This window comes from Austrofundulus limnaeus, unplaced genomic scaffold (genome assembly GCF_001266775.1).
Source record: "Austrofundulus limnaeus strain Quisiro unplaced genomic scaffold, Austrofundulus_limnaeus-1.0 Scaffold1360, whole genome shotgun sequence".
Classification (NCBI taxonomy): Eukaryota; Metazoa; Chordata; class Actinopteri; order Cyprinodontiformes; family Rivulidae; genus Austrofundulus; species Austrofundulus limnaeus.
The window spans coordinates 5,198-21,309 of NW_013953762.1; the positions used below are offsets into that span (position 1 = coordinate 5,198).

The 16,112-nt window shown below is 39.3% G+C and overlaps 1 protein-coding gene across 3 annotated transcripts in view; it reads left to right on the plus strand.

The window, feature by feature from the left end:
* Positions 1-5,153: 5,153 nt before the first annotated feature.
* The window catches only part of ncoa2 (nuclear receptor coactivator 2), a 39,632-nt gene continuing 28,673 nt past the window's right edge, over positions 5,154-16,112 (plus strand). For all 3 annotated transcript variants that reach the window (XM_014031981.1, XM_014031983.1, XM_014031984.1), the window contains exons 1-5: positions 5,154-5,285; positions 5,851-6,023; positions 10,233-10,336; positions 12,790-12,967; positions 14,803-14,991. In XM_014031981.1, the coding sequence (XP_013887435.1) occupies positions 5,197-5,285; positions 5,851-6,023; positions 10,233-10,336; positions 12,790-12,967; positions 14,803-14,991 (733 nt within the window). In that variant the 5' untranslated portion in view covers positions 5,154-5,196. The remainder of the gene's footprint in view (positions 5,286-5,850; positions 6,024-10,232; positions 10,337-12,789; positions 12,968-14,802; positions 14,992-16,112) is intronic.

Here is a 16,112-nt window from a genome sequence, read left to right on the forward strand (position 1 = left end):
AAAAAACATGTCTGTGCAAATGGCAAAAGCCTAACAACACAACTGCGTTAAACTTTCAATTTTTTATACTGCCAAATAATTATTTAAAACTGTACTCCTTTCTCTCGCTTTGTCCACCATTACAAACAAAAAATAATCTCCCAGTCAACTCTCAATGCATCCTGGGACAGGGCGGGCTGTGAAGGATCCACCGGACCCGTCCCTCAAATCGAGGCAAAAGGAGGATGCTTTTGTGGGCCACAATTGGAGGAGTCTGAATTTGGACAGCCTTCGGRGCAGTGAAGTGATGTAGGCAGCTGACAAATTCAACCTTTGAAGGATGCAGCCCCTGAATTTGGACAAAGCAATTGCCTTAGTCGGAAGAGTACATGTATCTTGTCGTTTTGTTCATGAGTGATGGCAGGATGAAGAGGGAGATGGATTGGGGTCTTATCTGCAGTAATGAAGGCAATGCTCTGCTGTTGTAAGGAAGGAACTGAGCCAAAAGGCAGAYCTCTCTATTTATTGGCCCGTCCAGTTTCAGCTTTGGCCTATGGTCTCAAAGTATGGCTCATAACTGAAGGAACTATATCCTGGATGCATGCAGCTGAAATAAAGTTTCTATCTGGATTTGCCGGGCTCTGCCTTGGAGATAATGCGAGGAGCTCCATCATCTGGTCATAGCTCAGAGTGGAGCCAGTACACGTCTGCATCGTGAGAAGGTGGGGGAGGTGGTTCAGGGCACCCCTCTCTAGAGACGTTTTGGGCATGTTGTACTGGGATGAAACCCTGGGGCAGACCTGGAAATTACAGGAGAGATTTGTTACATCCTCTCTGACCTAGAAACATCTCGAGATCCCCTAGGAGTAGCTGGAGAGTGTCACTACGGAAAGGGATGTTTGGGTTTCCACTCTGAACCTGCTGTCCCTGCAACATGACCATGAAAAAGTGGAAGCCAATCGGTAGATGAATGAACACACTATCAAGTGGCTAACTTGTGCATAGCATATCTTCAGTGTTGAAGTTGTCGCTGTGTAAAAAATAAATAAATAAAAGTTCAAGCATTTTATAAGGATGGGGGGTAAAAGTGCTAAATACTTATTGAATGAAAAATAGGATTTTCTACATAAGTATACCTGTTGATGTATTTACTTTTTAGGCTTTAATAACAACTGCTACTAAAAAATCCAGACATATTCAGTTTGTGCACTTTTATGATTTGAGGTGTCGAAAAAAAAGATGATGTTGAGGAGCTGTAATTTGATTAATTGGGTAATTCTTTTATAGTTTTGTATTGTTTTGTACAAATACCTGCATTATTATTTATATTTAGAGATTTTCAACAACACGTTTTTTGTACTGTAATTTATACACTGGTAATTATAGTTAGAGAAAACAATCCAACATGACATATCACAGCTCAACTGATTCATCTTTACAATACAGTACGTACAATAGGCAGGCCACATAACTAATTTATGTTCTTGCCGTCAGTGCCATTATTGTGACTGTGTCAGTTCTGTAATTTCCATTATTGTTGTTTACATGACTCTCAACTGCAAGTTCCTAGTCTGTGTATTCACTGGCAATGGCAATAAAACTGATTCTGATTCTGATGCCGGATCACTCTGCTTGTGTAAGTCACATTTTATTTGTGTTTGCAATCATCCTCACATCCAGCATTGTGTATTTTTTCCTTGATAAATTTCTCCTCAAGCTGCAGAGGTCCAGATGAGAATCCTATCACCAAGGGCAAACCATTGATTTGAAATGAGATGTTTAACTTACTGTATATCCTGTAGTGTTCATAAACTTTATCTTTCAGGGTCAATCAGGCTTTTAGGAATTTTTAATCATTGCTCCTTTTTGATATCGTGAAATAGTTCTGTTAAGCTGAAGTTTGATTATATTCACAGGCAACTGAAGGTACTTTGGCAGTATAGTTGTAACAATTGAATGCGATTTATAGAAAGAGTGACCCTATATTCTAGGTTTGGGCAAAATTGGCAAAATAATTAATCATGATTAATTGTGGTATTTAGCCGATAACGATTAATTTGGTGATTAATGCCCCCCTGGACACCCTTACGTCCTGGTCACATGACCAATTTACTGGGAAAGATTTGCTCTTTGTAAAAATATGTTCCAAATTGTGTCAAAATTACAGACTTCAGGCTATAAATCAAATTTTAAATTGTGTTGATAGACCAAGAAAACTGAAGTTATGTTAAATAAATTACAGAACGTTTTTTTTTAATGTTCGTCATATTGGAAGCAGAAAGGAGCATTGAGCGGACTGGTAGCATTAATCATATTAATCGTTAAGTGCCAAAAAATAATCGATTAATGTTTTTCTGACGACTAATCGCACACAATACGATAATGCCCAACCCTACTGTACATATCCATATTGTTTTCTTTTGGCTACTCCCTCCTGTTTGGATCGCCACAGCAAGCGATCACAAACAGAGGATTTGGCAAGTGTTTTATACTGGATGCCCATCCTGTTACAACCTGGGCTTGGACCTGCAGTCTCAAGCCTATTCGACCATTGACCGCTGAACTACCATACCCCCCTGTATCCACATTATAACAAATTTGTGAAAGAGCCCTTGCTGTTGTTTTGCTTTTCAGAGAAGAAATTCTTCGTTAGTCTGCCCGTGTTACAATCACTCCCCCCACAGTAACAAAAATGGTCAACTGCTTGCCAGGCTGTCTGGCTGTCTGTGTTGGTGTCATTGAGACGTGCCTGGTACTTCCAGTCTCTCTTATTTGTCTCAATGTACAATGACCCATCATTACTTCCATGTCAAGGAGATGGAGGCAACCAATCATATCTTGTCCAGAGGGAATGCTCACAACCAATCAGATCTGGAATCCCCATAGTAACTTGCGCTTCGAAGCCCCGGCACAGCCAATAGGAGCGGACTGTGGCACTTTGCTGTTAGAGTTTAATGGCCTGTTTCTGTTGTCATTAATAAAACGGTGTAACCTTTGACAAAGAGGCTTTTATATTTTTAGTAAAAAGCACAATCTCGTAACATGAAGATACCCTAAAAGAGCCTAATATGTAGACACGTGCACACTGACACTGTGGATATTTATCTGCCCATCCACTTTACAGATCAAAAATGATACTTAGGCCATTTGTCAACAGAACATGTTTTACCCTTCATACTCTCCTCTGGCTCTCTGGCCAATCACCACTGCTTCGACTTCATCCATTTCAGCACAGACACTACCATTAGCATAAAGTAGGTCACTCCAGGCCAGAAGGGAGCCAGACTCAAGTTTGCATGGTCACTACCACTCCTATTAGTTTAGACTGCTTCTGCCAGGCTGTGCCATTCTGCTTGCCTCTAAACTGTGTTGTTCTCTACCCCGTTCCCTCCTTATGTAATGGCTGAGCAGCGAGCATTGTGTCATAGCCGTTTCCATGGTAAGAGTAGCTGAGAATGTATCACAACACAGCATGCACCAGCCTTGGTACTGCTGCTGGGAATGACTTACAGTTTCTCTTCCATGGTCTTTCTTGGTTATTATGGATTGCCCCTCTCTTCTTCTTTTTTTATTCCCTCTGAAAGAAAATTATTATATATAAAGCCCATGCTGCTTTAACCAAGAAGATTTGTTTTGGAACAAGTCTTTGCTTCTTGTATGCAGCAGTTTCCCTTCTATATATTTAAACCAAATTCCATTAGCTGCTTTCAGATTTTCAGGAGATGGCAGTAATTAATAAGACATTACTGTACTTTGATCAATATTTAATGTTTTTTAGTCAGTGCTGTAAAGTTCAGCATGTGGTGACTTTAAGGGTAAAGAAAGGAGCAGAATCAAAAKCACGACTGTACGCAGCATGAGAGACATACTCAAAATGCCAGGCTCTTCTTAAAGTTTTGTGGTACAAATAAAACCCCTGCTAATTTTACATCTTGAGTTTACTTTACCGGTGGCAGAGAAATTGCTGTAGCATTACTCATGTAGCAATTTACCATAAAAATAAAACCTACAGTTGTTTTAAAAAATACTTTTAAAACAAAGGTTTGGAGGAAAATATACATGTTGTTACACAACTTGTCTTAGCTTCTGCGTGTTAAAGTCTCACAAAAGTTGGGTGAAAAAGCATCATTCTGCTTCCACAATGCAGGATAACGCTAAAATAAACCCTTTGTTTTCTTACCTAAATAAATAAATGAACTATACTTCATTTCTGTAACATTGTTCTACTCTCAGCTGGCTCTCTGCCACGTTTACACTCTTATCCTGCTTCAATTATTCAGCTCCCCCCGGATTCCAGAGAGACTTCTGTTACATATTAGATACATGCGTATCTCTGCAGGCATCCACTCTACAGACACTAATAAAACAATGCCCCTTACTGGAAAAACACAGAATGTAAACATTGTTTTTCTTTTCAGTGTTGAGCTAATCTTTAGAAATGTATCTGCTCATTATTTAGACCTCAGACCCTAATTCCTAAATATTAGAAATCCTTAAATCAGTGAAAATGAATAAAGCTGATACCAAAACAACTTTCCATCTGGAGGAAAGAAGGAAGTAAAGTACAACTGTGTGATTGGGATTGAAAGATTTTTTTAAAGCTYATGCATTCCTTAGTTTGCTGCCTCGAATATTAAGCCATAAAAACATGATTTGTAATTAGTGCAATGCTACATTAGTCACATAACCTCAAAAAAAGTGAATCGCAACTTGTCTTTTGCTTCCGAGTGACCCCCACAAACCAGAACAGGTGGGTTTGGCTCAGGCAGTATACAGACACATGGTATTGTGAAGTCACTCTGCCCTTAATGTGAGTTGGTTTTGCTTGGTTTTGTGTAACGAGTGGGTTTTTTTTCCCTTCACTACATGCTGGAGTGCACAGTCTGCTGCTGTGGGCAAAGCACCGTGCTCTCATTTCAGTGTCTCTGGGGAAAACTGTGCCATCAGAGAGAAATGATTGAATCTCTACCTCTGCTCCATTTTCACTCATTTTCTCTTGGAGTGGACCAACTTGTGTGCGCCCAGCACAGACTTTAGTGGGGTGTATGCAGATGTCCATATGTGCACGAAACCAAGCCTGATTTATCTTTTCACGCCGTTTTGTTGCCTAGATTTGTGATTAGTCATGGAGAGACTGAAAGCTTCTTTTTTTAACATGTAAAAACTGTGTTTTTGTTTTGTTTGTGTGCAATTTCCAGGCGCTGGTATGTATTGAGGATGAGTGGAGTTGGTGAAAACTCATCTGACCCTGCCAGGGCAGAGGCACGAAAACGCAAAGAATGTTCTGCTGAGCCTAAAGGACCCAGGTAGGTAGTCATCTAAAGGGCTACAATTACCGTATATATATTTTTTTGTTACCTCGCCAATTTCTTTAGGAAAATGTCAAGTTCTAACCCAACTGCACCACATTTTTCCTTTAAGAAGACTGTGAAATGAAACTTTATTTTCATTTATTGTACCAGAAAGTGTTGGAGTGACATTTAACTCCAGACTGGGTTCTTCAGAGCTATGAACCATAATCCAGTCCAGTCCAACATTAATGTAAGGCACTTCATGCACCAAAGGCCAAAGAGGTCTTCAGAAACATTTAAACACAGCTCATGAAATACAAAATCAATTTAATCAATAATCTAAGCAATAAAATGAACAAAAACTGATAGCACAACAGGGATATCCCAGAGATATAATGCTAAAAACATGCTGGTAAAGAGTTGTAGCAGCGTTTTGTTTTGTTTGTTTTTTTCACTGGTGTAGAGCCATTTTATTGTTACCAATAWATGAACAGAAAAGTGATTTCTGCCCACCTACATTTATATTTACCTTGATCCTTTCACCATCAACTTTTACATTTTGTTTTGATTTTCTCTCCAGTCCGAAGCGGAGCAACGAAAAGCGTAACCGCGAGCATGAAAATAAATACATCGAAGAGCTCGCCGAGCTGATCTTCGCCAACTTTAATGACATTGACAACTTCAACGTCAAGCCTGACAAATGTGCAATCCTGAAGGAAACTGTGAAACAAATCCGACAAATAAAGGAGCAAGGTACAATAGTCAACCCATTACCTTTTTTTATTTTTTTTTTATTTTTTTATTTTTTTACATTTTCTTGTAGAAGTTTTAAAAGGGAACAATATATATTGGAATCTTATCGAATTGTATGCTCTAAATAAGGATTTACAAAATTATGTTTGTGCTCGGTATTTTGAATGTTTCAAACTTATCTCTATTTTCACCATGTTTGCACAAACCCCAGCTTTGGATGGCAGCTCTGGTTCGCAGATAATTATTATTAAAAGAGCTGTACAGCTGGTTTAACGACTCATTAAGAGTTTTAAAATGAATCAGAGGTGTTGTTTGTTGCCAGTCTACCAATGTTGAACCATACCTGTAAAAATGGCAGTTGGAATAACTTTCATAAAAAAGATCAGCACTCAAAAGGTGCACTAATCAGACCAGTTTGTGACATCATCTGGTTTTGCATGACTCAGTCAGATGTTATATAAGGGTGAGCAATGTGAATCAAAAATCATGCTTAGGTTCCTTTTTTTTCTACCTTCGACACCCCACCCCCCGTGTCCTCTTCTTCACCCTGAAGGCATCGTTGTGTATACAGAGCAATAGGAGAAGGGATACATCATCCTCTTTAGTTGCCTATAAATGCTGAACATCATGCTCTACAGTGAAGTTTGAGGTTCTCTTCACTGCAACACATCTATTAAGTATGAAGTATAAAAGTTTTGTAGGATGTTATTGATGCATCTTTTTTTTTGCAGCGCATTGAGTTATTGTTTAAAGGGAAACCTCATCACTAAATKAGTCATGCATATTTGGTGCCATATTTATCAATAAATATGTTGCATCAAGTTGCTGTGGTTTGCAGATATCATTCTTATCAAGTCAAACAAAAACAAAGTTATGTTTATGTCTATATGAACGTCTAAAAGCTCATGCTTACCATTAGATGTTTTACACCTACACAGTGATGAGTTCCACAGAAATAAGCAGGGATTGAATGTCACCTTTTTTAAGCGACCCTCTGACGTAATGCTAACAATACTGAAAAATTGAATTACATTTGTCACCTAATGTCTCCCACAGATTTTTGTTGTAGCCTCTGTTCAAATTGTGACAACAGTTGCTATTGAAAACTCTCCCTTTTAATTAATTTTATGCTTTTGACAAGATTTTGATCCTTGTTCATTTTCGTAATAAAAGAAAAGTAGAAAATGCACTTTATTTTCTTTTGCAGGCAGAAAGAAAACTTATATTTTTAGGAGCACATAAACCATTTCTAAATCTGACAGGTCTGTAAATGCTGCCCATCTGGCCAGAGGAGTATGAGATTATCTATAAATATATAATCTACTACAGAAATCATCTGTAACCCACCTCAGAGTGACAACAGCAGTGTTTTATCTAATCAGCGTACTCTGTCGGCACATGATCACCTGAAACATACGTTGAAATTTAACAGGGCTGAGTGGCAGATAGCAGTGTAGCTGTTTAACTATGTTGGAAAGAAGCAGCYTAAAAGTCAGGGACCAGAGCTGAAGTTCGGCTTCAGGCGTTATTGAATTTCTTGCCAAACTTGGCTAAATGGCTGCCTGTTCAGAATATTATGCCAAAACCTTTAGATTGAATTTAGTTTGGTTTTAGCCAAGACTCTTATGAACAGTTTAGATGTTTAGTTATTTTTTTGTTTACCTCATAAGCTCACTTGCGTAATGGGAATTAGTGAATCACTGTGAGAGAACAATAAAAAGCAAAACCACTTGAAGCTAGGTTAGTAACTTTAAAAGGGTAGCCTCAAGCTAACAATGTTAGCATCAATGAACTGGGCAGTGAGCTCAGCCGCTGTTGTAAAGTTCCTTTTTTCCCTTACTTTTATAAGTCTATCTTGAGACTTGTTTTCTTTTTTCATTAAAATGTCACTTTATTTAGCATTTTTCACCATATTAACTACACACTTAAAATGTAAACTGTGACATATAGTCAGTGACAACACAAACATCTCAATGAGAAACTGGAAAATTGACTTGTAACCACAGAATTTTTTTAAATATAAATAATAAGAAAAGTGGCTGAACAATTGCTTAAATCCTTCTGGCCTTTTAGCATTTTTTTGTGAATGACATTTGCTTTTAAAGTAACAACACAGCCAACATTTAGCCAGCTTTTTGTACTGTGATGGCAGAAAAGAGTGATTACAATCTATTTACTTGAACTGATGGTTGAAATGGTCATTAACTGGCTTCTGCTGTTTAGAATATTTTTATTTTTATTGTTTGGTTGCCTTCAGATCCAGGCCTCTCTTGCAAAGGAGATCTGTGATCTCAGTGGGTTTTGGCTGATTAAATAATTTACCAAAGAGTAAAATACATTGCAAATCAGCTATTGAATTTAGGAGTGAGGAAATCCTATATGGCAAATGTCTTGCTAGATGCATACTGTGTAGTTGTTAATATGTTACACAATCCTTTTATTTGATCGATTGCTCCTGCGATCAGTGGCAGGATGCCACAGTTTCTGCAGTGAGACAGAAAGCCAGTGAAGGCGGCCATGACGCTGACTGATGGGTCTGTACTCAGGGCAGCTGTGTTGGTCTACAGGGCCCCATTGGGCTTGGAGAGGCCCTGCTGATACACATCATTAATGCTGAGAGAGATGAATATTTGTCTGCGGGCTGTTGCACAAACGGAAAACCTTCGTTTGTGTTCACTTTCACACATCTATACCTGTAAACGTGGAACCACACAGTTGGGTTTGCTTTTCTCCACAATTTCTATTTATTTATATATTTTTGTTCACCATATGGTCAACCCTCTTCTTGGCATGGCGTGTCCGGTAAATGCTTCTCCCCCCACCACAACAGCCCACTCGTATTCCGCCTCTCCTCGTCGACTGAGAAAAGTAGGGCAGACCACACTCTGAACATACGGCCCCTCCACATGTTTATTAACCCAGTCACATGGACAAATGCATAGCACCAGAATGTAGGTTCAAGAGCACGGAGAAAACTCCAGTCATTTGCGTCAAAATGAAGCAATCACAATTCTTAAATCCAAAAATATGTGTTTTATGTCACTCTTACTGGATCAACTAGATCAGTGATTCCCAACCAGGGGTACGGGAGCTTATTACAGGGGGTACGTGGAAAAATTTCCCAGGTGTGTAAAATCAAAAAAGAAAAATAAGACTGGGTATGGATATGTAGGGCCCTATGATTTCCGCACTGCAGAAAATGCAGACAGAATCACGGAATTGATACAAAATGGAWTCCTGTATAAAACGCGGAATCTCAGAATTTGCTCATTTGGGTGAGTTTCTGATGTATTTTAGACGCTGCTGCTTTCTTCACCTGCCATTACCTGGTTTATTCATTTAATTACTTATTCACTTTTAAGGCAACATTTTTTATCTTTGTTTAAMTTGAGTTGAGAAGAATAAAATGCCTGAGAATTAAACATTCTAGGGGGTTAAATAAATAATTTTCATTTAATAATCAGTTGTTGTACATTATAGTTTTGGAGAATCATCATTACGTTTGACTGAGGTGTACTAGTGGTATGACAAAATGGCTGAGGGGATACACAAGTCAAAAAAGGTTGGGAACCACTGAACTAGATGATAGTGAAGGATGCAAAAGTCGATCATGTTGCCTTAAGATATTTCAAGTATCAAGTGATTTACTATCAAAACATTTTCAAATGCTGAACTAAAAGGATTGACCCAAACTTGACGTATAGTTTTAGCTGTTTTAGTATTTTAATACTCTTTGTGCAAACATAAATTTATTTTTAGTTGTATTTTTAGTTGGGTTTCTCCACTTTTTCTTTTCTGCTGGACACAATCAAAACAGCTTGTTCATTTTTCGTACAGGAGTTGTTTGCACACCGTCTCTGTTRCGTAATAGTTTTTTTCTTTTTGGCAAACAACAGTGTTATTTATCCTGTGGCTGTCACCAGTATGGCAGTCGTGTGCTCTGACACGCTCATTTACAACAACCTTTGACTCTGATCACTGTCCTGTTTGAATTTGAGCCACAAAGTATTTGCCCTTTTTTTTTTTTTACCAGATATCAAATGTTTAAATTATCAGCCAATGATCTGAAAGTATTTCTGAGGAAATTTTTTTAAACTTTTTTTCCCTCCGTTTTTATTTTGTGTAAAAGTTTCGTGGTCTTGTTGAATTTGATCCCTTCTTCTGATTCTGATAAGAAGATTTTTGTCTTGTTTGCTGTCTTGGTAACAGAAAAAGCTGCAGCAGCAAACGAGGAGGAGGTACAGAAGGCTGATGTCTCATCGACAGGCCAAAGTGTCATTGACAAAGATGCTTTGGGACCGATGATGCTGGAGGTGGGTGGAGTACCATTTTTATTTTTCCTAATTCATCGTGTTGTGTACGTGTTCTAAAGTGTGACTCTGACTGAAGTCACTCACTCTGACACTCGCAAAGCCTAAACTCTCCTCTTTAAAACATGATTGATATATAATGAAGTGTGCCATCCACAGAGAACAATCACAAATGTGCCGGCACTGGTTATGTGTGTAGAGGAGAAGCTGCCAGCATCTTGTATCTGCCACTGATTGGCTGTAAATCACCAAGCAGAGCAATGGCCTCGTTGTACCACGGAGAGCTACTGAAGTGCTTACATATAATGGGAAAAGAAGCAACAGCCCCGCGAATGAATCAGTCCATTGAGCCTGTCCTCTCACCCACCCCTCCCTCCTACTTGTTCAGATCTCTTTCCCTCCCRGTCCTCACTCGGTTCGCCTCTAGATCTGTCCTGTCATGGAATATTTATAGCACTCGTGGTCCAGCGTCACCGAATCGACATACTAACTCGCGGCTAAATATAACCCAGTGCAGCCTGCGAGCTTTCCCATCTGTCAGCAGCCCCAAAACACCAACAGCGATAGGCCATTCACACCCGCTCCTCTCTGGCCATTTCCCTGCTCCTGCGAGCCGGGACTCACTTCTGCCCGCTCTAAGGAGAATGGCTGCTGGCAGGAAATGCACCCACGCGGCCCATGACCCCTCCTCCCGAGGCCTATTGCTGCCCAACCTCATGCAAACGCAGAAAGACGACGACGGCTGTGATGAAGCATTAGTGTGATATTGTTTTAACCTTCTTGAATCAGTCTTGTCGTATTACATGACCACTGTTACATATCGTTTGCATTCTTGGTAGATTGCTCCATATGGTTAAAGTTGTGTTTTCACAACAGTGGACAAGTTTAGTGTCAAAACATCTAGACTGCAGCTGCTAGACATACAATAAATGTCTTAACTAGATGTAAGGGTATGGATCTTATTAAATGTATACCTTCGTTTAACTCAGCTCTTTCTACAAGTTTAAGTCCATAAATGATGTTTTAGCAACAGCAAAGATTCATCACTTGTTTATTTAATCTGGAAGGCAAAAAACATAGAATCACACCAAGACAAAGTTGAACTGATACAGTTCACGTAATACTTATTTGGAATGCATTGAGTTGTATTATCCTTACTCACCTCTCCAGTGTATATTTAGTGAGTACATTGCAAATGAAAGTATTGGCTAACACCATTGCGCAATATTGTCTGGAGGAGGCTAAGTGTTGGCACTATAAAGTGTTTGTTCTGTCCAGTCCAGGTCCTTTCCTCACACAGGATGGACTTGCACAAGCATGTTGCATTTTTGGAGAAGTCTCAGTTAATGCACTGATAGATGAGATGCCTTCAAGTTTGGGGAAAAAAACCTCATCTTGGATGAGATGTATGAGCGTACTTCAAATGCTAAATCTAGTCCAGCGCTCAGCTGCAGACATGTCTGACAGTAGTTTTGGAGACAAAAGTATATTTTTAGTTCTTTACAGGATGCTGTGTCAGGAGTGACGAAACTAAATGATTAGTGATTTAGATCTGCAAAACACACTGAAACATTTCTAATTATTGCCATATCAATGCACACAACATCAATATTACAATACTGTTTTATTCCAAGTGTCATACAATCAAACTTTTCATAACAATAATACATTTGGGTTGAGTTTTGGTAATACTGTGATGGCTGAACAGAAAGAGATGAATGGAGATTATTTCAACTGATAATGCAATATTTACCAATCGCCATCATGTGTTTTCAATATTCTACAGCTCCTATTGGAATTAACACCATAAGGTTTTGCGAGTTGACAAATGTATGCAGAGGCGCAGACATTTTGAAAACGGTCTCTTGTGTTTTATCTTGACAACCAGCCTTCACTGCTTTGGAAGCGCTGGCATGCTCCCCCCCTAAGGGCTCTGGGTGATTTGATGGCCTAATTGACACCATCTTGTAATAGCTGACCTGGGGCTGTGTTTTTTTCAATTAAGTGCAGCTCCTCCTTCACATCCTCCAATCTCTGCTGGCGCATGCCTTTATCCTGCTTTCTATCAGCTCTCTACCGACGAGGAGCCTTCCAGGAGTGCTACATAGCGTACTAATTGTTTCCTTGTAATGTATTATATACAGTATTACACAGTTGTTTTAGCGTGAGCGTTCTCTGAAGACTAAATGTTAGCATTTCTTAAAGAAATTCATATCGCACACTTATCTTATGAAGAGGAGAGATGGAGTTGTAGCCATTTTGTTCAAACCTTGTAAATAATTTTATACATACAAGAATTTTTGGCTCTTGCAGTATGAGGATGACTCTACTACTACTCCAAATTTTAGCCTAATACCTGTAAAATAGTTTGAGGAGAATTGGGACTGTGAAATATGTGTGAATAAATGAAAGGAATAAACTTTTCTGGTCTAAAATTAGTTTTTTCTTCTCTGCAGGCTCTTGACGGTTTCTTCTTCGTGGTGAACATGGAGGGCAACATCGTGTTTGTGTCTGAGAATGTGACCCAGTACCTGCGCTACAACCAGGAGGAGCTGATGAACACCAGCGTGTACAGCGTGCTGCACGTCGGAGATCACGCCGAGTTCATCAAGAACCTGCTGCCTAAATCCCTCGGTCAGCCTGGAGCTTTGAACCTTTCTCGTGCCTTTTTTTAATTTATTTTTTATCCCTGTCTGTTTCTGTCTCACTGTGTTGCTTGAGCTCCATCTCACCGTTTGCTCCTGCCTCCACAAAGATGGACGTAATTCCTCTATCTTTGCATCACCTTTGTGCAGGGGTGCACCGATTGCAGGTTTCTGGCCGATCACTGATCTATAAAAAGTCTAACCTGCTGATTTTGATTTTGGCTGATAGCAATTTTTCTTAACAGACACTGCCAGGTGTTGTAAGGTCTATGTACCAATTTTATTTTATTGAAAAAAACACCACCCTTGAAACAATACAAACTTGTCTTAACTGGACATGAAATATAAATTAAAAGTTTAGAGCACGGCTGTTCAAACGTCTAAATTAACTAAATTAGAACAAATCAGTTCCATTAAGTCGTTTGTTTTTCACATTTTAAAAATAAAAGTTGTGGGCAGGGTCTGTGTCACCCCCCTCTCACAACAGAGCAAAAGAGGACAGTGGCTGATTTTTATTTTTGCGGAGGTAGATAAGATCTGTGGATAAGATCTCATTGGGCGATCACCCAAAATTAAAGAAATCACTGCCGTTGGACTTCTTGGTGCACCCCTACCTTTGTGCTTCCTTAACCTGCTTTATCTGCAGGAATGTTGTACTTGGTAATGTCATTTTATTTGGAATATTCATGCCTAAATTTCTGCATGGAAAAGCTGGCACGCAAAGATTTGGCAGTGATCATAAAACCTACAGGTTCTTTTTTTTTCTTTTGCCATAGTTCAACCCAGACTTTTGTTCTCACTRTTCTCCTCGTTCTTTCTCCCTTTTCAACTAATTAACTTCCTTTTTTAGGCTTCTCTCCCCTGTCAGCAGCATCTTGTTCTTCCTATATTCTCATTCCATGCCCTTCCTACTCCTTCTTCGCTTTTTTTTGTGTGTTATTCTCTTTCTCTTTCACACACTCTCATTTAGTTCCTTTTTTAAATTATTCTCACTTTCCTGCTCACCCTTGATATGCTTTGTGCTGCTATTACTCATCAAATACAAACAAGAGAATTATTTCTTTTAAGATGTCATTTGATAATTTTTCATATCTGTTTTTTGCCAGTTACTTTTTCATGCTCACATCCTTTTAACACCCTCTACCTCTACGCTTTCTAGTTGGGATCTTTTAGCCCATCAGGTGKTCCAAGTCCTCCTTTCCTTCTCGGTTGGTGCTCCGGATTGAGGTCTGAGCACCCAGCCATCTGGGTGGGAGAGCAGCGCAGAGCCGAGTACCCTGGAAATGATCACTGGGCCGCGTCCCAGATACTGGGAGATTATCAGTGCACCCGAATGAGATCACAAACCAGATGGAGTGTGATGGGAGTTTGCTAGAATTAAATGAGTTTGACTGTACGACTGTACGTGTTTTTATCTTGGTGTGTGTGCGGATGTGCCTTTCTCACGCCTGGGTAAGTGTTGGAGAGGAGAGAAGAAGAAGAAAGATTGGCAATGATYTTCTGGAGGACATGCATATGGAGGCCTGGCTGTGATGCATATCTGTGGATAGATGGCTCAGGGTTCCAACTGCTCATTACGACTGATCTCTACCCAGCAACAGCTCGCCTCTTTTTGCACTTCCTCTGCCTTCGTTCTCTCCCTCGCTCCCTCTCATTATGTCTTTCACTTGCAGCATGATAGCCTCTCTTGGCTCCTTCTTTGCAGACTCCATGTTTTTGCTGCTCAGTTGTTGATGTTTTTTTTTAGTCACAGAAAATTTTGTCAAGCAAAACTCCCCAAGAGGCCACATTTTAAATCTTCTCTGCGTCTCTCTCCCCCCGCAGTGAACGGCGTCCCGTGGTCCAGCGAGGGTCCGAGGAGGAACAGTCACACGTTCAACTGCAGAATGCTCGTCAACCCGCACAGCGAGAACCAGGACGAGGCGCACGAGCACGAGCCCCAGCAGCAGAAATATGAGACCATGCAGTGTTTTGCTGTTTCAGAACCCAAGTCCATCAAGGAGGAAGGAGACGGTATGCAGGGGAGGTGGGGGGTGGGGGGTTTGGAGTATCAGTTGACAGTAGTGACCTTTATAAAATAACCTTTAGGTTTAGTTCTCAAATGTATAGAAACACACTGAACCGCCTCTGTGCTTTTTAAATTCTTTTTTACYCTTTTAACCATCATTCAGTGTTGTGTAAAAGTTTTAAAGCATTGTTTGATGAGCTGAACTTCGGTAGTGGTTCTCAAGGCTTTTTAAACGTCTTTTAAAGTTTTTCCAATAACTTTGGCTGCTTTTTTTAACCAATTTTCAGTGCGGTTTTCAGTATTTTTTTTTTTTGTAAAAAAAACAAAACATTTTTTGTTAAGGTATTTTGACCTTTAAGTCACTCACCCATCAAAACATCCTAAACTCATAAGAATGAGCTTGTGTTAAATCAACGTAACGGACAATTTAAATAGTTTTATATTTTGTATGTCTCTGATCTTTTTTTTGTTTGTTTTTTTGTTTTGTGACATCACTGGGTATCATGGCCAGTTCTCCAGATCGATTCGATTTTGATTCATAAGGTTCTGAATCGATTAATCCATGGGGAAGAATCGATCACATGCCCTGTGAATCGATTTTCCCCAGTTTAAACAAAATCGATCCAAGATAGATTAAATCGATTTTTTTTCTACCCAGCCCTATTTTTTACTATTAACCTGTCACAAAAATATAATTTATAATTTAATATTGCTAGTAGTTTAGCACCAGAAAGGCAAACCCTAAAGAACTAATTGCTAAAAACCTGACATACAGTAGATGACCAGCTGAAGGATGATGCATCTCTCAGGTTTTTATTTCACTACATCTTACAAAACTGGATTTGCTGTAAATATTTTAAGTCTGACACGTCTTTATTGTCCCACTTGTCCATTTTTCTCTTTTTTTTTTTTCATTTTTTAAAGCACTGAAATGAACGATATACTGTCGTGGTTTATTACAAGGACCGAGCAAATGAATGGAAAAAGCGGCCAAAGTTTGAATAAAAACTTTGAAAGACCTTCACAAACCCTGAAAAACTATTGATCAAACCATTTTAAAAGATTACCAGAAAGTCTGGCTCCTTGGAAAGAAATATAAATGAGTTTGGAGCTGTTGGTGCATTTC